The 22,488-nt window shown below is 44.7% G+C and overlaps 1 protein-coding gene across 1 annotated transcript in view; it reads right to left on the bottom strand.

Annotated features, from left to right (window-relative positions):
- LOC144114572 (glutamate carboxypeptidase 2-like) overlaps positions 1-21,812 on the bottom strand; it is a 51,096-nt gene extending 29,284 nt beyond the window's left edge. The window contains exons 1-4 of the mRNA XM_077648409.1: positions 21,731-21,812; positions 15,607-15,937; positions 5,393-5,531; positions 350-472 (exon numbers count right to left, since the gene is read on the bottom strand). Coding sequence (XP_077504535.1) covers positions 350-472; positions 5,393-5,531; positions 15,607-15,937; positions 21,731-21,812 — 675 coding nt within the window. The remainder of the gene's footprint in view (positions 1-349; positions 473-5,392; positions 5,532-15,606; positions 15,938-21,730) is intronic.
- Positions 21,813-22,488: the final 676 nt, after the last annotated feature.

Genomic DNA, 22,488 nt, shown 5'->3' with positions numbered 1-22,488 from the left:
ACACGTAACATCCTCGCGAGTTCGCGCAGCCGCTATCTTCAGTTTTTATTGAAGACGTAAGGTGGGAGTGCCGGCAGTAACTTTCATGACTGTGCGCCATCTTGTGTTTAAAAAAAACACATACTCACCTGACAGGGCACACGAAAATGACGAAGTGTCTACATTGAAGTTTCCTTTATGCAAGGCTACATGTCGAGGACGCATCGTCTTATTTTTGCGATATTTTCGTGAAATTTTCCTGATAATTAAAAAAATTGTCCCCCATGACTTTCGTTGTTGTGGACTTCAAGTGTATACTTGGGCAGGCGGGAACAGCCGCGCGCTGGACCCACATTTTTGATTAACTCACATTTACGTCTCGAGGTGGGGAGTAGGCTAGGAAGGCGGGCCGGTAATTTTGTTTTGAGGTGTTCGATGGCGAGTCGGTGCTTTTTGCCTCTACCAGCAAAGAGTCGGACTTGTACATCTTCACCTGCGTAGAGGTCAGTTAATTTTTTTCGCGCGTTAGATGCACATTAGCGCAGGCGGTGGTGTTTTTCCATTACCACGCAAATAGAATGGCCCATGGAGGAATTTTTCGTTGCACGCCTGGAACACAGCAAGCAAGAACACGAAGTCGAGATATATTTCGTGCTCACTAAGTCCTTATGAGATTCTCATATTTCATAATATCGAAATGTTTCCCGGTGTGGGTACTGGAAACCACTGGTTGTGTTCGAAGCGGAAACGATACGCACAGGTGGCGGTAAATCGCAAGTGTTTTGAAATCACGCGTTCAGATGCACCGCAAAGGCACATAAATCAGACCCACAGCGTGTCCTGCCGTAAAATAGAAACCAGTGTCGAGTGCACGCACCATGCGAAAGATACCTACAAACACGGCATGCTTGTAATTGGGCACGTCATACCAGTGCTCACAAAAGCTATGGCGGCCAGGATTCCGTTCCCTGTCACGTGATCCCGCTGCCCCCTACCTTGCCCCCCGTACGTGCCCAACGAGCGCGCTTCGGGGGCTCCGCAGTGCTGGAGAGAATGGCAATGCCTTAAGTCAAAGGTCTGTGTTTTGTTCTGACAGCAAATGATGTAAGTGAACTTTGAGCGTGCTTCGTTCGGTCTCAGTTAAAAACTACTAAAATAAGTGTGACTTGGTAATAGGCGTCGTGTTTGCCAAAGCAGTGGCGCTGAGCTATAAGCTATGAGCTATAAGCATATAAGCTGAGGACGGAAAGTCGTGCGCATCGCAACAATACTATATGAGCCTCCTCACAAAGCTACACGAACTTTCCGATTAAAAGCATATATATGCACATGTAAGTGATCAAAACAAAGCTGACGTCATTGTTATACATGTCAGCCAAAAGGCCTCAAACAATGTGCGTTAGATAATGGGGACAAGTGCGTGCCTGTACTGCGGCGGCGTATTAATAGGACGCTTAAGTAGAAAGTGACAGAAGCAACGAAGGTGATAAAAATACATTAGTACTGACACAAGTGCGGAATATAATTAATCATTTCTCATAAATAAGGTGTGTTGTCCTAATTGCGCGTGCAGCGGTATGCCATTAATATATTTCATGCGCACTCCATAATTGGAGCTGAGATGGAGCCGCAAATTTTTCGCGTGATAGCAGAGTTTGTCGGAATTGAACAATGTAAACAAGACGCAGCTTTTAGTCTTCTTTCAGACACTGCCCTTGAAAGAGCGGTACAAGATGCATTCTTCCTTCACGTACGCATCGTTAACGGAGTATTGTGTTTGCGAGCATTAGCAGACGATCTTGTTTTGCATGCACAAAAATCAAGCTATTTAGTCGGGACATTGTTCAGGCTATCCTCCGGCGAAGAGAAAAAAGAACCCCAGTTATACTTATTACACTTATTTTTACGCAAAACTGTCGACTCCAAATCGAATAGAAATGTTCAGTATACACACGCGCTCGCAAATATGTAACAGTCATCCGTTGCATTCGGTTAACTGCAAATTCCGGGGGTGCACTTAGGTCTGCTTAGGTGCAGTAATGCGAAAGCATTTATCTTACTGCTGCCGCGTATGTTGCTGCGTGTTCGTTTCGTTATGCCTTTGCCGTTTCTAATTCGTATTTTCGCTCTAACTTCGGTTCTAGCGCATCTGAAGACGTGGGTCCCGTTGTTAGACCATCCAGTAAGCACATCATTAGAATTAATTGATTAATTCAAAAATCAAATACTTCCTCAATTCGATTAGGTTACCAGTGAATGTGTGAAATAATTCATTAATTGACCTAAATAATTCAATCAGAGAGTCAATCACCCAATTAATAATTCATTTGGTATTAAGGTAATGTAATTTAATTGAAATGTATTAATTAAATTCCGCAATTAACCAGTTAGGCGACTCGATTAAATTACCGATTAATTTGTGAAGTGATTGACTAACCCCACAATTTAATTACATGGTCAGAATATTTATTACCCATTTGATTAATCATTATGATTACTTAATTACTCATTCATGCTAAGTCCATGATTATTCAAACAGCCATTCTATTAATTACCCTATAATGAATTATTGACAGTTCGTGAGGACACGCTCTGCCGGCAGGTCCTGTAGACGCCACTCATGAGACAAGAAATGCTTTCGCTTTAATAAGTGATTCGTTGGTTTCTACTACTAGGCTTATATTTGGGGTGCCTGACTAGCACTTGAGCAACGTGATGTCCTTTCAACGAAGAAGCGACACATGTCACATAATCTGCTCTCCGAACAAGTACCCACACTGACTCGTAGGACCCACAGTGACATGTTTCGTTTCAACTCCGCCAGGGTACACGTGTATGTAGGACATTTTCGTTTGCTTTTTCTTTTCTCTGGCATGCACTGCAGCAGAGAAGATTTTTCTATTGGCATATGTACAAGGCGCATTTTTCATTTTTCTTCTGATGCTCGCGTCCTCTATACGGTAACGTTGTTGGAACTGAGTGAACAAAAATCACCACCTCGTCGGTGCACCTGCGTTCTCGACGTGAATTTTCTTGTACGCAGCGCATAACTTGCTGTGTGTCAGGTAGGCCTATTTGAGCAGCTGCAACGAACAGGATTATGGCGTGAGCACGGCCAACCGCATTAGCTCTTACCCTTGCTCGCCTTATCAAGCCAAGGACGATATCGGAACTATCACGCCTCCGGCGCCTCATCAGCGGAACGTGTTGCATGCTGCCAGGGGCAGTGAGTCTGATGTCGATGCGTTGTCATTTGATTTAGAACCCATACAGGACGTTTGCGAAGCCCTCCAATAATGGCGAATTTTTATCGGCGCGAAGTACTTTTAGTTTGTTTGCATCTCTAGCAATGCATTATTTTTTTCCTATTCATTCATAGCATCTCTACTTCTCGTAGCTACGAAACTGTGGCAACATTGATGGAAGATAAGTAATGTCGGTCACTGAATTCAGCATCGAGAACGGGGCACATCAATCGGGAAGAACAAAAGTAATTGCTTAAAAGGGAACAGCGCAAACACAGGACGAAGAGAGGAGCGTACAACACAGGCGCTGTGTTGTACGCTGTGTTCAGCGCCTGTGTTGTACGTTCCGCTCTTCATCCTGTGTTTGCGCTGTTCCCTTTTAAGCAATGTTGAACCAACTAGCCCGGAACAACACCCTCGAAAGCCAAAGTAATGAATTCAGAAAAAAAACTATTAAAACAACGGCCTTTGACTTGCTTACTCGTTACTGGAGCATGTTCAGATGTCGCATATACATATATATATGGCAACGTGATGCCTGGCACTTGAAGCACGCCTACATCATATGGACGACACTTGCTACTGCCTGCTAACGTAGAGCAGCGCTGCGCTCAACAAACGTATCCAGCATTCTTCTTTCACACGCACGAGTATATGTAACGAAGACGTGTGCTTCTACACAACGCAGTGGACGTTGGGGACCTCTTTATTAATCAAATAAAATGACAGCACTATTCGCATGGGCACAAATATGAGTACTTGCACATTTCAACCGTTCAACCGGTGACCCATAGATATTGCGCGCTACTTCAATGCTACCAATGAACGTCCGGTAACACTGGTCACCGGACGCCGCCGGCTTTCCACTTCATTGAGGCTCTTATGCTATGGCATAAAAAGGCCGCAAGTGCAATGGCGTGCCGTCCGATGGACTGCTCATTTCCAAGAACGTTGTCGAGTTCCTATGATCCTCTACTCGTGTAATGCCAGCTTGTTTTGTTAATATCCACAAGATATTTTAACGCTCTCTGTGCTTGCAACATTGAGGAAATTTTTCGCACAATAACACGTGAGCCTTGGTTAATGAAGGTTTTCTTTTGCAGTTGTAAATATTATTGGCGTGAAACTGCATGTTTTTATGCGTACACTCTAGTCAGTTGAATTCGAAACACTGTTTCACCAAAGTTTGTAGCAAATACAACTTCACATTACTGCCTAATATTTCTACTTCAAATGCATAGTTTCAAATAGTACGTTTACTCAGCTTCGTTTTGATGCACTGCATGTTGAAGTGCCCAGCACAATTTTTTCGTTAAAAAATAACAAACAAAGCCTACAAAAACAATCAGTTTCTCCCATGGTACGGAAAGAGTTATGGGAGCGGTTATTCTGTCGTACGACAGGCCATCAAAATACGTAAAGTTGGCAGTGACTTTACGTCTATTGAATTATACATTTAAGCTGCCATTCTTGAGCGTACGCAAAGGACCCCATCGCTGCCCGCAGAACCAAGCTTGGTTTCAATATAACGTGGGACTGGGATAGTTGGTTCTTATTGACTGAAAGTATATTTTGCAGCGCGAAACTCTCATTGAGGATTGTTTTACTGCCCTGCCTATCAAATACAAAAGACCAGAGTATGCACAAGTCAAATGTCGTTGCCGGACCCGGAGATATACTGGTGCTTCATTGGAAAAAAATGTTTCACTCAATTGCAAGGCATACATAATAGGAGAAAAAGTTTTTGTCTTTTAAAAATAGCTTTTTCAGCAAGAACCTCATTTCCCACGCTTCCTCTAACCACTGATAAAATGTGTGGTAAATTTATAGGGACTCTTTTATTGTTCTTAAAAGATACAGGTATGTCTTGGCAGTCTTTGCTAAAATCTTCAACGAATCCCTGCATTTACAAATTATGTTTTACGACCTATAATGTATTAATGTTCAAGGCGCTATTTGAAGGCCATGTAATTAGCATTGTATACCTGTATTAAATAAGATTTTCATCTAATTTCTCCAAAATAATCCTCTATATGTTTCGGCCTACCCAAGGACAAAAGTGGTGATAGTTGTGTCAACTGCAGGCTTGATTTGATTATCTTTTCACACTGTGAGGAATATAACATTTTAGCGAGTTGAACCTTTCCCCTTTAGCGTGGCATACATACCGTGTTATTTTTCACCTGGTGAGACCAGCTACGCAGAACTCGGTATTTTTTGACCTTGAGAATGTCCATGCCAATGTTGCTCCAGTAATTGTAGACAGTTTGAAGTGCGTCCACCGGGTTCTTGGCGACCTCAAAAGCCCTGTAAGTCAACGTGGAATAGAATGAGATACACAGAGAGAGAGAGAGAGAGAGAGAGAGAGAGAGAGAGAGAGAGAGAGAGAGAGAGAGATAGAGAGAGAGAGAGAAAAGAAGGAAACTTGCCAAACTTCCGAAATGCACTGCTCCCATGAGACAATTTAAAATGTACATGTCGTTCGTTTATACTATATACACGCCACTGGCCGACCTCTATGAGGCGCCATTTTGCCCGACATTCGTACCAGAATTGTGACGCAACCGTTGGTCGTACAGCGTTCCGGGTGGTGTCATACGATTTCTCGCTGCATATAGCTTACATGTGCTATACAAGTTGGAGGCTAGCTTGCGACGGCGATTTGAACTGACGACATATGCACTTTCAATTGAATGCCTTCCCAGACTTCAACTTGGTTTACATAAGGTACGGAAGACGTGAAGGCACAAGAAATCTCTTCATAAGGATGTAATTTTGTGTTGTGTTGGGTTTTATAGCACATAGGCAGCTAAGGCCATCATGCACCAAGCACAAGGTATAGGAAAGTTTTCTGCAGAATTTTCTGAAGAAGTGAAAAGTGATCGGTGGTGTAGAGGGCCTAAAACATTAGTTTTACTACCTAGTGGTGCCAATGGACATGCATTTTAAAAATGGCCACTAGTAAAAGCTTTAAAGAAAGTCGGATAGCCTTTGCAACCATCCTTGGCTGGGCAAGGATGTCGAGGCTCCCAACCAATCGAATAAAGGCCTAAGCCTTACTCTCAGGAATGAGAGGGTGGCTGAAGTGTGGTTAAAAATTCTACTTGTGGTAATAAACTGACTATATTTTATTAAGTCTACAATTTGTTTAAAACATCTGCTGTCTTTAAGAACTTAAAAACGTGTGAAATGTCAACAAGTGCATGTTCATCTAAGAGCAAAGTTGCATGGAATGGTATGTGTTCATTATAAAAACTGTAAAAATTCTTTTTCCTCGGTGTTGCGAGTTTTCTGCATGAAGATAAAACATGGTTTACTGTTAGCTCATCTTTGCATAATTCACATTAGGCTTGTCTTGTTTTGTCAGTAGGAAATTATGTGTGATGTATGTGTGTCTTATACGAACACGGCGGATGATCACTTCCTTCAAACGTTGCTGGTGGGTGCACGACTTCCATTCGCCTAAAACTGGTTTCACAACGTGTAGTTTATTTACTTCGTTGTTCCACGCAGACTGACATTTTTGTATTATGTTACGATGAACTAAAATATTGCAATCTTTAAACGGTATATTTAAATTTTTTGGTTTGCTTGTCGCGAGCTTGAGCAGCACGAAGTCTGATCTCTTGTTGCTTTTTCTGCCGACATGACTTGATAACCAGCAGAGTCATGTTTTTTTTTCATTGAGCTATAGCTGTTGTTATGTTGTGTGTGATGTCGCCAAACAGCGGAGCGATAGCATATCTAGAGTGAAGGGCGGTAAGCACAATTGGCGAGTCTGTAAATAATGCTGTTTGCGAGATTCTCACTATTTTTTCTACGGCTATACAGATGGTGTAGTATTCGGCAGTGAAGATGGATGCACACTGTGGAAGTCTAGCTATGTTATTTTAATTCCCTTGTACCCACTGCGCTTCCAATGTAAGAATCTGTTTTTGAACCATCCGTATAAAAAGCTGTGAGAGTACTGTAATTTTCCTCAAGTGTAAGAACTTCTTTGATCATAGTTTGTTGTTGAATTGTTTTTGCGTAACTGCGTAAGACTGAAATCACAGATTGCAGAGAAATTATACCATGGTGGCAGTGGATCTCGTCTTCGAGCAATTCTTGGCAATGTGTCTAGTACGACGAGATTTTGGTACATTTTTTTTTCAAGTCGCAAGAGCAGTGGCCGTGTAGATTGCGGTTTTTGTTAAAGAGTGTTCTAGATGCGCACTTTGTGGCAATGAGGTCACATAGATGCTTCTGCAGTGAACGTATTTTTAGAATGTATGAGCATGTGAGCATGGCTCTACTGTCTGTGATGGTTCATTGGTTTCTACATACAGACTGTTTATGGGTGACGTTCTGCGTGCACCAGTGGAAAGACGCACACCTATATTATGTACTGGATCCAGTTGTTTAAGGTACGATGGTGTCGCTGGTTATAAACTATACATCCATAATCTAAGGTAGAGCGTGCTACAGAGCGATAAATTTGTACAAGACATGTCCTATCGGACCCCCAGTGATTTCGTGAGAGTATCTTCAGTGTATTCAGGGATCGAGAAGCTTTCTTTTTGGGGGTGTTTATGTGTGGCATGAATGTTAGCTTTTTTGTCAAAAGTTATTCCTAAAAATCTGTGCTCATCTTTCACTGGTAGTGTGACTTCATTCAGATAAAGGGTGTGATTGGTGTGTAGTCTTCTTCTAAGAACAGAACAGCTACCGACTTTTGCGAGGAAAACTTGAAACAATTTTTATCTGCTAATGTCGTTAGTTTGTTTACTGTCCGTTGTATTTGTGCCTCGCATGTTGCTACGTTTTAGGATGTGCAGGCTATTTGAAGATCATCAACGTAGACTGAATAGAATTGATTTTATAATAAATAGGGAAGTGCTTAATATACACCTTTGAGATACTCCATTTTCCTGAATGAAGTTTCTTAAGAGGGTTCAGCCTTGGCGTACATGAAAAGAACGCTAGGAAAGGTAGTAATTCAGGCAGTTCAACATCCTAACGCTGATACCTAGGCCCCCTAGGTCGCGGAGGGTCCCAAACCTCCAGTTTGCATCATATGCTTTCTCCATATCGAAGAAGACGACAAGACAGTTATGTTTGTGTATAAAAGCCTCTCTGATTTTGTTTTCCAGGTGAACTGGATGGTCAGTTGTTGAGCATGCCTTTTTCAAACGGCATTGATGAATCTCAAGAAGTTCGCGGGATTGAAGGACAAATGTTAAGTCATACTCAGGACACTTTCAAAAGATTTGGCGAGACAGCTTGCAAGGGCTATTGGCCTATAGCTACTAGGGGAAGTTGGCGGTTTTTCTGCTTTCAGGAATGGCACTATGACGGCTCTTTTCCATTCCTTAGGTATTTTCCTTCTATGAATATTTTCTTAAAGAAATTCAACAGTGCCTCTACGGCAGGCTGGGAAAGATGGGCAAGTATTTCAAAGTGTATCTGGTCGGGTCCTGGAGCAGTTTTTTGCCGGCGGACAGTACTATATTGATTTTTCGAAGAGTAATTAAATTGTTGTATTGTTGGTTTGCACCTTTACTTGTTGGAAGTCTTTGTTCTTTGGCTATATTTTTTTATTTTAAAAATGACTGTGTATAATGAGGTGAACTGGAAACTACAGCGAAGTGTTCCCCCTAAATGTCTGCCTCTTCCTTTATAATTTTTTGCGTGCCTGGTGTTGTCAAAACAGGGATTTTGAACGGTGAGAAGCTGCTATTTAATTTTCGAACCTTCTACCACAATTTTTATGATATTTGAATGTTTTATAGATGGAACCTACCTCTGCAACGAGGCTTCCTCGGCCCTGTGACGGAGGTACCGAGCTTTTGCTCTCGCCTTTTTAAAATGTACAAGGTTCTCCGGTGCGAAATTGACTCTAAGCTTTATTTTGTTGCTTTTTTGCTTCCTTGCAATCTTTTGTCTACCGCACTTTGTAATTTTGTCGCACCACTCCTGAAGACTGAGGAATAGCTAAGTGTGCGGCTGTTATGATACAATTCGTGAACTTTTATTTATCTGATTAATGCTGAGATTTTCTAAAACTATTTTTTCTAAACTGGCTTCTGCTCTAAATATTTGTCAGTCTGCTAAATGAAGCTTCCAACGTCGCTGTTTTGTTGTAATGGCTTGTGGTGCAGATATACTGGTTAGTACAGTGGGGTCATCGCTGGTATATGGTTTGTCGATGACATCCTATTTAAAATCGCTAAATACGCACCTTGAACTAAACGATAAATCTAAACATCTCATTTTCCCTGAGGTTTGGGAAGAGTTTGTTGGTTTACCAGAGTTCAACAAACAAATATTACTGTTTAGAGTAAAATCTTCTATAATTTGACCTCTGGTGTCTGTTTTCTCGCTTCTCCAGAAGGAGGAATGTGCGTTAAAATTTCCAACAACCAGATAAAGCTCTGGTAGTCGCTAAAAGGTTCTCTAACTCATTCATATTTACTTTTCAGCGTGGCTCGGGGTACACGAAGGAGCACACTGTAAGAGTTTTACATGTGAGCAGCAGAGTGGCTGCTACAGCTTGTAATCTATAGCTCCAAGTTTCACTTCACGGGCTGCAATAAGACTTTGCACTCTGATGTTTACCCCTCCCGATAGCCTGTTTACATGCTTTCGGTCACTGCGGAATATCATATATCTAGTACATTTGTATGCTGGGGACCTAGGTTAGTTTCCGGTAGGCACAAAGCAACACGAGAAAAAGAGGTTAAGATGTCCTTTATATCACTGAAATTATTTAAGAGTCCATTGGAGTTCCAACGTATTATGCATGCCATCTTATTTTATGTACGTGGGGTAAGAAACTAGGTTTGGGTTGGCCCCGTGATTCGGGGCTTGTCTCTTTTGTGACGATTCAAAGAGTTCCGCCGTACCTGCGACGTCGACGGCACGGAACTACCCTGGCTCCAGTGGCGTAGCCAGAAATTTTGTTCGAGAGGGGGCTCATGTTGCAGCGCGGCCTCCTCCTTATAGAACTTGTAGAGGGATCAATTACATTAATCGTAACTGCATTGCCATTGCCAATGATATTGCGTATTAGATGCAGCAAAAAAAATCTTGAACGCTACGCACTGTCAAGACAAGTAAAATGTGTATTTTTCATAAAAGGATATCTTCGCATGTCTCAAAAACTGTGGCAGAAATAACTGATATCATTGCTTCCATCTTTTTTATCTATTTAGTAAGTAAAGAAAATATCTCAGGAATTTTTGTACTAAATCAGTTGGAAACCAGAAAAGTGGTGCATGTCCCTGATATGAATAATCAAGTTGAGGACAAATATTTTAACAAATCTTTGTCATTGAAGAAACTTGTTTACAATTTTGTACATATGCAATGGGCAGGAAAAAATCTCAGTGACGCGCGTCCTTCGTTCCAATTTATTGCGCGGCTGCAGCTGTCACCGGTCGAGTATTGTAAGTAAATGCACCGAAATTACAGACGCAACAGAGAGCACATATAAAAAGCAGGAGTTCTGCAAAATATAAATTAGAAATGCGAAGATACAGCTAGAGAAAGGGCAAAAAAGCGTCGCTGGAAATAAAGTTCACTGCGTGTATACAAAAAACATGGAAATAAGATATTTAAATATACATATATATTCCCTAATAAATCTAGATACATAAGTTGGAGAAGCCAAATAAACATGTTGCGCAATCACTGATAGTAACTTTTACGCATAGAAAGACGGACTATCCTGCAAAAATAAAACTATGATCGCAGAAATCCTGATATGTATTTGGGCCATGCTGTGGTCGCGACAGTACCATATGGATAGAATTATAGGAGAAGAATTCAGAAATCAATACGAAATATATATTTTCGCAGCCTGCAAAGTAGCAGCAATCATTCTGCACAGAAAATTAATGAAGGTTATTGGTCTGGTTAAAAAAAAAAGAAGTAAAAGCAGGTAGCTAAAAAAAGGAAGGAAAAAGGCAAACGAAAGCCACAGATGATGCGACAAGTAGACAAGTGTTTGTTGGAAAACGCCGTGTGGGTCGGGCTTTCAATGAGCAAGGTCAGTAAGATTGGTCAATGATGTCCTCGTAATCTTCGTATTCGCATGATAACTTTTACCATGATGCTAACTGTTACAATAAATGGCAAAATGTTCTGCGGTTTTAAAGCCTAATGACTAGTCATACGTCTTCCTAATTACGCGTTTATGAACCTGAAGGAATAGAGCGTTTTACTTGAATTGTTTTTGCTGCTTCGCTATGTAAAGGACAATGTTTATAAGAAATTTATATCCATAAAGTTCCTAAATTGAAATCCATGCACTCCGTAGATTCCGGGGCCGCTGCGAGATGCCGCGACGAGCCTGCTCGTCATCGAGACGCCCTTGAAACTTTGTGCTCAGATGGGGCTTCCTTGCATTATGTAACTCCAGGTGCATGGGCCTTAATTCCCACGCAATCCAGCCCGAGTTCACAATGTTCGCGCCGAAATGTATTTTTCGAGCGCGGTAAAGACATTGTAGACAAAACCCAGCATGATTTCCAACGCCGGTGGTTGTTTTGGTAGGCGGTGCATAACAGTATGAAAAAATTTCGAGGGGGGCTGAAGCCCCATAAGCCACCCCCCTGGCTACGTCCCTGCCTGGCTCGTGTCCATCACCTCTTCAGAGGCGCTGGATGAGTTTTTTGTCACACCTCGCCTCGTGGGCAGAGTGAGACCCGCCGACCCGAAGGTCAGCGTGACCTGCTTTGGAGATGGCGGAGTAGCTTCAGCTACTTCCACCAGCTGGGGCGAGGATCGCCCTGCCGCTGCCTCACTGCGTGTGGACTGGGCAAGTGACAGAGGCCGGGGCGATACATCGCCTCATCGCATCACATCGGCGAAGTTGGTTTGTAGACTAAGAGAAAAGTTTCCTGACATTCGGATACGTGTTCTTGCCTCTTTAACTGCTTTTTTTTTGTTTTCAACGTAATTATTTCTTTTTTGGTCTTCCGCGGTGGGCAAGACCTGGAGTAGGCTGGGTGCTCGCCTTCACAGATAGCGTAGCGGAATGCTGCTTGGCCGTTTTCTGAGGCGTGTTCTTTTGAAGCGCATTTCGCGCAGGCTTTGCGGCCTCAGCAACTTTGGGAACCATGGCCAAACCTTTGGCAATCGAAAGAGCGGCTGGGGTTTGGAATGTACGGTCTCACTGCAATCTTTGTGTACCCCACTTCAATGGAGTCAGGGAGTGTGCAGCAAACGAAAGTGCAAGGTGTTTCGTTAAAATTTCTTTGTCATCTTTTGTGTTTATTTATTCCTTCGACTTTTGTTACATGTTAATCGGTGAGGCCGTCGAGCATCTCCTGCTCGGTGAGATCCAGAAAATCAATTTCAAAGATCACGCCGCGGACTTTGTTTAGTGACTTGTGGGGCGTGGCGGAGACATGAATGCTCCCAAATGACAGATTATTTGAAAGCTTAGGTGCCTGAACTTTGTCGCGGATCTCTAGGAGCAAGTCATCGCTAGCTAGTTTGGTGACCTTGTTACCGAGGCCCAATGCTTAAGACATTCAGCAACTATAAAAGGGGATATTTTCCTTGCTGGTTTTTCAGGATCTTGACTGTAGACCACGTATTTCGGAAAGACTTCATTTGTTTTTCTGGAGGAATTGTTTGGTTACATCGGTCCGCCCTCTCTTGAGAGGGCGGTCACTTGACGAAAGAGGGGGAGGCATAGGATATGTATATTATTCGGCTACGGTGCCAGCCGCCCACCACGGAGTCCAACAAGGGGACGGGTCAGGCACTTACAAGCAAGCCCTGTCCACGCCAGCTGCACACCCTAACTATAACCCAGTATGACGAAACACAGGGTAGTTCGCCACGCAAGTTTAACCCTCGCAGCCAGGAAAAAAGGAAGAACCAGTGAGCAGAAGACGGGATAGTTGTGGGAAAGGGATAGGAAAGTGAAAGATAGAGGGGAGGATAGATAAAGGCGATTGCCGATTTGCCCCGGTCGGGCCAGGTCGGAGCTGCCGTCTACAGGAAGCTGGGGCCATAGTGGTGTGCTGCCTCCGTCGAAGGGCCTTAAAGGTACAAACGCTTGGCATCGGCTCAACCACCAGGATCCCCTTTTCCCTGGACACGGCTGAGCCACGCACTGCTAAGCGCGGGTTCTCGGGTCCATGGTAGCGCACGGCTCCATAAGGATGTAATGACACTTAAGTGCAGTACATTTCGCGTTCAGCTTTAATTGCAACCAAATGCTCATTTTTTTTTCTGGTTCAATTTCACTTCTTTCTTCATGTAAAGAGAGAACAGCTGTTTTTATAGTTAAATTTTTGCACACACAAAAAAAAAGAATCCAGAAGGCCATATTCGGGACTAGATGAACGGTAATAAGCTGCGGATTAATTTTGCTTTTCTTGAGCCGCCTAGCTTATATATAACGCAGTAACCGACGACTGGTCTAAACGCCGGCTGCGGTTTTCTCCGCGCATGAGTCGCGTTCTTCATGATGTCCTTTCCCCGCGTCGGTTACAAGATGGGACACTCCGTCGTGGCTCATTTGTTCTTCTATCAGACTACACCCGAAAGCAAATGTTGACACAGTGCAGCATATAGGCTGAACGGGCTATGCGGGCTGCCTGCGTCTCAGCCGGCTGCAGACTCACGGTCGTGGCTCTTCGCTGTTATACAAGATTAGAGCGCCTAGTGCAACGCGATTATGTTGTTCGCGCGCAGTGGGTGCCCGGTCACAGCGGCATCGCGGGCAACGGACGAGCCGACGAACTGGCCGCCGCCACGCATCAGCTGCCTCCCAGAAACCTCCCGCTGACGTTGCAAAAAATGTTCGCGGACATCACGATTACCTCCAACACCTGGACCCACGCGTCGACGCGCTCGTTCGTGCGCCGGCAACGCACAGTGATCCTCTAAGTATGCGTCGATTATTTGTGGTTCGGGAAAAGGCGGATGCGCCACAGACTTGCGGTGCGGATGGGACACTGGAACACTATAGTTTCTTCACTGCGCCATTTTAGACTAGCTGCGTCGCGAGAGGTTCGTGGCCCTGCAGGGCGCTAGGACTCATTCCGGGCGACCTGGCGGAAGTTCTGTGGCCGCACGGACAGAACAAAGGTGAGCCTCTGTGCGTACGGCCGCGCAGTGACACGGCGCGCTACCTATGTACGCAAAGAAGCCGGTCGCCCCACCCTAGGTGTTAGTGTGCAGTGTGCCGCCCTCCTGACATACAGTAACAAGACAAGACACGTGCGCGGCTTATGTGTACATATCCGCGCCGGCGGTGCGAATCTGTCCCATCGTCACAGGCGCGTGAGCTGTGTTACTTTTTCTTAACTATAGTGTGCACGAGTGTGTGTGAATCTGATCGCACTCAGTAACGTTTGTTGCTGGGCTAGTTGGATATACATGTTACACTTCAAGAAAAAAGGCGCTACAAACCACACGAGACAAGACAGGACGCCTGTGTCGTCGTCCTGTCTTGTCTCGTGTGGTTTGTAGCGCCTTGTTTCTGTGCAACTGATCTCACTTGCACTGAGCTCAGGTGCTTAATATAGTAAATATGTTGCCATGGGCCAGCATTCATCTTGTCCTTCGGTTTTTCTTTATTATTACTAATACTACTTCTACTACTACTACTACTACTACTACTACTACCACCACTACTACTACTATTACTACTACTGCTACTACTACTACTACTACAACTACTACTACTACTACTACCACTACTACTACTCTTACTACTACTGCTACTTCTGCTACTACTACTACTACTACTACAACTACTACTACTACTACTACTACTACTACTACCGCTACTACCTCTACTAAAATAATCGTAGAACTACTACCACCTGCCGGCGCGTGCTCGTTGTCGGGCTCAGAGACAGTGCGCATGTACGCGAGCACACTGTACACATGCACATGTCAGTACACGTGCTTTTGCAACCGGGATCAGGCAGCATGCAGAGTCTGCGACGGTAAATACACAGAGTAAATAGCGTACGGTAAATACACGGTGAGTATGGTAGATACACAAAGTACGAATGCCAATCCTTAAAAAGGCCGCGAAGGGTCACTCCATTCTATTCACTCAAATTCAGTCGCAGAGAGGGCGCTATATAACGCTCTGGATCATGGCTCCCGCGGTAGGCATTCCACGAACAGCGTCTACCGGATACCCAGTTGCCCGGATTGCGTATGCTGTGGATCGTAAGACACAACGAGGCCAACCTAACAGACGTTCAAGACATGAGAAAATCTTCAGCCTGCGAGTCAGTAGCTCTCGCTTACGTTTGCGCATGGGCTACCTTTGCTATACGCGCGCATCGAAGTGTTGAGATGGGGGCACACAGCGGTGAGAGCGTACTGGCACACACCCGCCATGCCTTTTTCGGCGGCCGCTCACCGCAGCATGTGGACGACGTCAGGGTCGGTGATCTTGGCCAGGAGGGCGTCGTTGAAGCCGTCTTCGGCGCTGTACGTGTCCGCCGTGATTTTGCCATACAGCTCCGCCAGCTCGCGGCTCCTGGGTCCTAGCAGCGGGCTCTGGTAGACGTTCATGAGCACGAACAGCATGCTCACGGTGGTGACCCCGGCGAACGCGATCAGGCACAGCACCCAGTTGAGCAGCATGCGCTCGGCCGGTGTCCGCGAGTAGCGCGGGTGGAAGGGCGCCATCCGAGGCTTCGACTGGCATTCGGACGAGCTAAAGCTGTCGCTGTCCCTCTTCGCGGTCTCTGCATGTGTCGCGTATTTTTTCTCGGCGGCCGTAGCCTGTCGGATGTTGAGCGGCTCGTTTCTACGCTAACAAGAGGCACAACAAGCTTCTTGGAAAAACCGGAATCGCTCGCCTATCTCGTTGTCCCTTTTGTAACAACTTCAGAATGCAACGTGTCGTGCCGTACTTCTTGTGTCCTCGCCCTTTACGCTACTTTTATCACGAATGGAATCAAACAAGGCCTGATTTCAACCTTACTGTCATACAACAATGATCGAGAGAAATCTTTTTGGGTTATGTTCAAGCAGAATGCGTCGTTGAGAATCTGGAGGACAAACATTTCGCGATGTATCGCTTCAATCGTGCTGAAAGATTATATGTGATTGTTTTAGCCTAAACAATTCCCTTTTTTTAGAAGTTGTACAGAAAAAGAGTTGACAAAGTAAGGTTTTCTTATTGCTTCTGGGGTACTAAAGCTGGCGCTGCTATTGTAAAATTCGACGATCTAACATTATCTTTTCGTTTCGGAGCTGGTTACTCGCAAACAGTTCCAATTTTAGTGCGAACACACTTCTTGCCGCACGGCGTGTGTCTGCATATGTGTGTGAAGCCTATGAGTAGCAAGTTTAACTGGCTCACTGCGTCAGTGGACACCTCAATCGCGCTTTGAGTAGGTGGTGGCATCCACATACAAATTGAGGCAGTTATGCGCCTTTCTTTTTCTCAAAGCCAGCGGAAGGTTTACTCTCCGCTGATTCTAAGGAAAGGAAAGGCGCATAACTGGCTCTCTGGGTCAGTGAACACCTGAATCGTGCTTCGAGGTATGTGGCGGTGGTGTCCACCTGCAAAAAACGAACACTGTTTGGTTTCGAACCCGGGAACTCCGGCTACTGATCCGGAGTTCCCGGGTTCGAACCCGACCGTGGCGGCTGCGTTTTTATGGAGGCAAAACGCTAAGGCGCCCGTCTGTTCTCCGTCAGGTAGTTACACGCAGTGACCGAACGCTCCGCGAGTTCTACCTTGACCGATTAATAACTGGACGCCCCACTCCAGTTGTAACCAACACAGTGCTGTGCGCGTGTGTGATTTAATTCCTCTACAATGAACTAATCACGCGCACAACCTGGACACATTTCTTATTGTGTAAATAGTTTGTACATATTACTTCTCCCCCTGTCCTCTATTCCTGTCCCCTCACCTCTTTCATTTCATTTCTCCATTCTGCCTGCTGTCCTTTATTTCCGCTGCCCCAGCTCAGGTGCTTCAGTATCGATGGCAGATGCCGGGGCTAGCAAAAATCTTTTCCTTCCTTTTTACTATTATTTTTAATAAAACCACTACCACCACCACCACCGTGTGCTCTGCTATGTCAGCGCACGTTAAAGATCCGCAGGTGGTCGAAATTATTCCGGAGCTCTCCACTACGGCACCTCTTTCTTCCTTTCTTCTTTCACTCCCTCCTGTATCCCTTCCCTTAGGGCGCGGTTCAGGTGTCCAACGATATATGAGACAGATACTGCGCCATTTCCTTTCCCCCAAACCAGTTATTATTATTATTATTACTATTATTATTATTATTATTATTATTATTATTATTATTATTATTATTATTATTATTATTATTATTATTATTATTATTATTATTATTATTATTATTATTATTATTATTGGTTTAGATGACTCGGCGCCACCCATACCAGGCTGCGCGCTCCTCTCCCGCGTTCGCTGCTCTTGTCGAGAACGCGTTGAAACGTGCTAGTCTCGTTGTTTCGAGGGGGAACGCTCAAGACACAAAGGCCCGCACATTCAGAGTAGCGCGTGCACGGCAAAAAACAACACTTGCGCACAATATTTCGGGCTTAGCAAAGGTCCAGCCGTTTGTTTTGCGCCTTTGTTAGCGTTGTTTTCACGATGCAGACAGTGTTTCATCTATGTTAAATGATTGTGCATAGCTTTTTTTTACGTGCTCATGTGAGCTAGCTTGAAAAATATGACACTTTCATGTTTATTTGTGCGTCAGTTTTCTGGCGGCTTAGTCGGTAGTTGGCAAGAGTGGTTTTCTGACAAGGTATACACACTGCTTGTAACTGGAATTACGCAATTAAACTACGTATTGTCTTTACAATGCCGTTAAATGCGCTCTAGCTTAACCGGCTGTTTGCTATGACGTTTATTTAAAGTAGCAGAAAGACGATGCTCTCGCGAAAAAACGTTTGTAGAGCTAAGCTTAGCACACTAAAGAGCGAAAGCTATTATAGCTTCGGTTTGGCCATTTAGCGCTGCATTTGGCTGTGGAACCTACGTCATCAGCACAAAGAGAAAGTCTCGTGCTTATGCGCATCAACTAAATACGATATGTCCACCCGCGTCCTTCCATTCGTCGCTTCTCTCTCTCTCATTTCCCTCCTGTCCCCTAAACGTGGAGAAGGGATTCCCCACTCTCCACTTTACCATCCTCCATGGTTTGCAGGTGCAATCTAACTGAATTTAATTGAATTAAAATAAATTTACTCATTAAATAATTTCGCTAACTTAAATTAAGTTGATTCATGAAGTAATCAAGGTCTTGCGACTGACGCTCTAGATTCTTCGGTAGAATGCAGGGCGATATCGCTAAACCAAACCGACATCGCTATAACAAATCCCGCTGTAAAAAATTCATGTATCTTATCTTGCTTCGCCAGTGAACTATGGCGGACATTTCAAGCAAAGAAGCAATTTTTAGTCAGTTGGTGTCACAACCATGCAGAGGCTTGGCGTGACGCTGTGGGAAATATGTGAGGACGTTTTTTTAACGCGCCGCCTCTGGCATACTATAAAAATGAAAGGAAAAAAGTCATATAAACCTAAAAATGAACCACAACGAACTAAACAAGAAGTAGAACAACTATCAGGGCATCTCTCTTCACATGGATATCAGTTCCAGTGCTGCTGTTTTGTTTGTAACGCCGGAAAAACATGAAAAAAATAAGGGGTGGCAACTACACTGATCGTCAGTGTAAGTAGAAGTTGAGATCTGTTGGACTCAATAACTACTCCAATGGTAGCCCTGAAAAATTTTTGCAACCTTTGAAAGACATTCGAGACGTTAAACTGATTCAAAAGTTTTCGCCTTCGTTTTTACTTTCTTAACACCAGGCAGCGGATGGTGTGTCCTATACATGTATAGGCCATAACGGCTCAAGGGTTGGTGTTGAGTGGCAGGTCTTGCACCCGGGCAGGCGATGGTTTATTTTGGCGCCATATTTTTAGGTTTTTTTTAGATGTAAAAATTTCTCATGGACTCCTTTGCTCAACTACACGAATGGCAAGATTTCGATACAATGTTTGCTGTACTCGAAAACTGGGACACATCAAACGTGGACGGAGACAATGAAGACGTGGTGTATGAAGCTCGTGCTCTGATCGAGGTTGGAAACCGCGGGTGGAGCGACTCGTGAGATGAAGACTAGCTAGATGAAGACAGGGCCCGAGAGAATGTGTCTTGGTGCAGAAGCACTGGTTTAGAGTTCAGAACCAGCCGCCCAATTCCAGCCTGTTGCTGATGAGAATGAGATTATCCTTGAAGCGCTCCTCACGCCGTATGAATATTTTATGAAGTATATGTTTTCCAGAGCGTATTTACTTTGTTAGCCGACAGGACAAAGATATTTTCGGCTCAAGGTGGGAAATAACTACAGACGAATGGAGAAGGATTAAGCAAGCTTATACTGTACGCCGCTTGCCGACGGGAGCTGGTTCTGCACATGTACTGGAAGCCCCCTCCGAAGAAAGGCAAAATTTTTTCAAATGTGAACATGTCTTGTGAACATGCCTTCAGTGATAAATAGCAGCAGCAATCAAAGTTCGAAGGATTAAAATGTGAATCTAAGCTAAAATTCCAAAAATGCAATGTGCACCTTTGCTCATCCTCAGTGGAGAATTGTTTTTGAATCTTTTCTACGCAATAGCCTCAGACTTGAATGCGATTGAGCGCAAGACGAGCATTGCGTACTAGAAAACAAACTGCGGGTTGCAACATTTTTGTGTGTGTGCTTGCTGGCAGTCTCCAAGCCTTGCTGTCCTATATATAGGACACGATGTAACTTCAAGTGCTGATGGTACTACAAAGTGATGTTTGGCTGTAATGGGTTTCTTTGGCAGTAACTATAAGGCATACAGGGTGGGGAAAAATGCAAGGCGGAAATGGCTAAGCATGAAATGGCGTTTACTCCTCATTCTCGACAAATGAAGGCGAACGTCGTCCGGAAACTGCGGTAAACCTGAAGCCGAACGCGAAGGCGAACATGAAGCGGAACTTATCCAAGATACTCCGAAACTTTCAATCCGAATGGTATTCAGCAGCAAAAACTATACTACACCATAGTCCCGAGCGCGAATCGAACCAGCGACGGCGCAGACAAAGCAGCCTCGTTTCCCGATGCTTCAGATCACTCGGCCATCGCCGCATCCACTCGAGTTTCGCGCTTGAAATCGTCGTTTTCGTCACCATTAAAATATTTGTTCTGCGCCACAAACGTTTGCTAAGGCTGCTGAATAACGGCGAAGCACTAAGGCGCGTAAAACAGCGAAACCAGCGAGAGACGCTGAGCACGCTTGCGCAGCACTTGAGAAAAAGAAAATGCTGTTTAGCGAGGCGGCACGTAAAACTCCAAAAGCGGCGAATGGAGACGACGGCGCTCTCGGGCTAAGAAAAGCGGCTGACGGGAAACTAGGGCCCACGTGCAGCAACCAAATGACCAAAACTAAAAGCAACCAAAAGTGCGGTTACCGCCATCTATGAGACGTCCTAGAATGCGCCCACGCGTTTCATATACAATGCATTTCATTCTTACACTTACTCTCGATAAGCATTTGGACTGCAAGTTTTTCAGTGGGCCAGCCGGCATATTACCCAAGCTAATGTTGCTCACCCAAACAAAACTGACGTGCCCAGGACATGAAAGTCCCGAAAGCTGTTATCGATAAAATTTAAAAGTGAGGATCCCTTGAAAAGGAAATGAGCCCGTTGAGGAAATCTCATCTCGCAAAAATGGATGCACGAAAGAAGTGTTCGGCATTACACTATAACGTGACTTTAAGCGCCATCCGTATGGAGGAACTTCGCAGCACTCGCTTTTGCCGCTTTCCACGCTCGCGCTGTCTTATACCGGGCACCTCGCATTCTCCCTGTATGTACTTTTGATTTGGCTCCCATTCTTGCTGCCTTCATATTAACGGAGCGAGAAAGCTGAAATCAAATCATAATAATAATGAGAGGCCACCAGTGTGCGCTTTGCAAGCGCTCTTTTCTTTCTTTTTTTTTCCTCCTGGACATTGTAGAACGTTTGTTACTGAAATCCTTTATATTTTTTGTCGCAATCAACACTGCGTCAATTTTCTTCGCTGACCGGAGTTCCTTGTTTTCGGTGCCCCTTCTCGCTAAGAAATGCCCGACAGCCCTTATTCCTGAACCGCTGTGCGCAGTACTTCAGTGCAGTAAGTAAATCAAAGTATGCTAGCTGTTACTGCGAAAGAGGGATCGCGAATACTTCACAGCCTCAGTAAATAAACTTCAACCAGAAGACGATTGAAAGCGCGCTTCTTGATTGTTTCGCTAAACCGGTCCTCTTAATAACCGTAACCTTTTACCATGCGTACATAGCGGCAGGTGTCTTATCTTTTAGCGAGACCGAGCGGAGCAATTGCCGGCAGCCTTAGAAAGGCGTATAGCAATATCGCCGATTTTCAGTGCCCGCGGTACAGTTTGCGAATCAGGATGCATGAGGGGCTAGGACCGCTCAAGCAAGGACAGCTTTTTGCACGCACTTACTTGAAAATTTGACCGTCTGTTGTTCATTTGAACCTTTGCAGTGGCCTACGCTTCTACACTCCTTTGACGCATGGACCGCCATTTCTTCTTCATTCTCGTCGCTTCGTCGGAGAGCGGCGTATAGGCGCGCTGTAAACAGCAAACAGAGGTTTCTCTGCCCACCGCTGCGCCTCTCGATGGGGTGAGCTATGCTCATCGGTGATAATTTATCCACTGTGACTTGAAACACTTCATTAGGAGAACGCGAAACACCGCCTCATTGCCAGCTCTTTTCTCTTCAAGGCAGACATGTGTGGCTCCAATGGCTGCGTCGGCGCATTTTTTGCCCGCACATTTCGAGAAATGTATTTTTGTCCGCGCGGTTAGTTTGTACATATTGCTTCTCCCCCTATCCTCTCTTCCTGTCCCCTCACCTCTTTCATTTCATTTCTCCATTCTGCCTGCTATCCTTTATTTACGCTGCCCCAGCTCAGGTGCTTCAGTATCGATGGCAGATGCCGGGGCTAGCAAAAATCTTTTCCTTCCTTTTTACTAGAGAGAGAGAGAGAGAAAACACTTTATTTGCAGCTTTTATGCTCTTGGAAAGATTGCATTTTGTGATCGTCCTTCGAATAACTCCGGTCAGATAACAGAAGACCTGACAACTGACAACAAAGCCCTTCATACTCGCGACGCCGCGACGCCACCAGAGGCGGCGGCAGTAGCGGCGTCTCCATTTTGTTGCGGGAAAAGGGGGGTCCTTCCACCTTGCCTACAAG

This window comes from Amblyomma americanum, chromosome 1 (genome assembly GCF_052857255.1).
Source record: "Amblyomma americanum isolate KBUSLIRL-KWMA chromosome 1, ASM5285725v1, whole genome shotgun sequence".
Classification (NCBI taxonomy): domain Eukaryota; kingdom Metazoa; phylum Arthropoda; class Arachnida; order Ixodida; family Ixodidae; genus Amblyomma; species Amblyomma americanum.
Note: the sequence above shows the minus strand (reverse complement) of the source record. Positions and strands in the feature narration are given on the sequence as shown.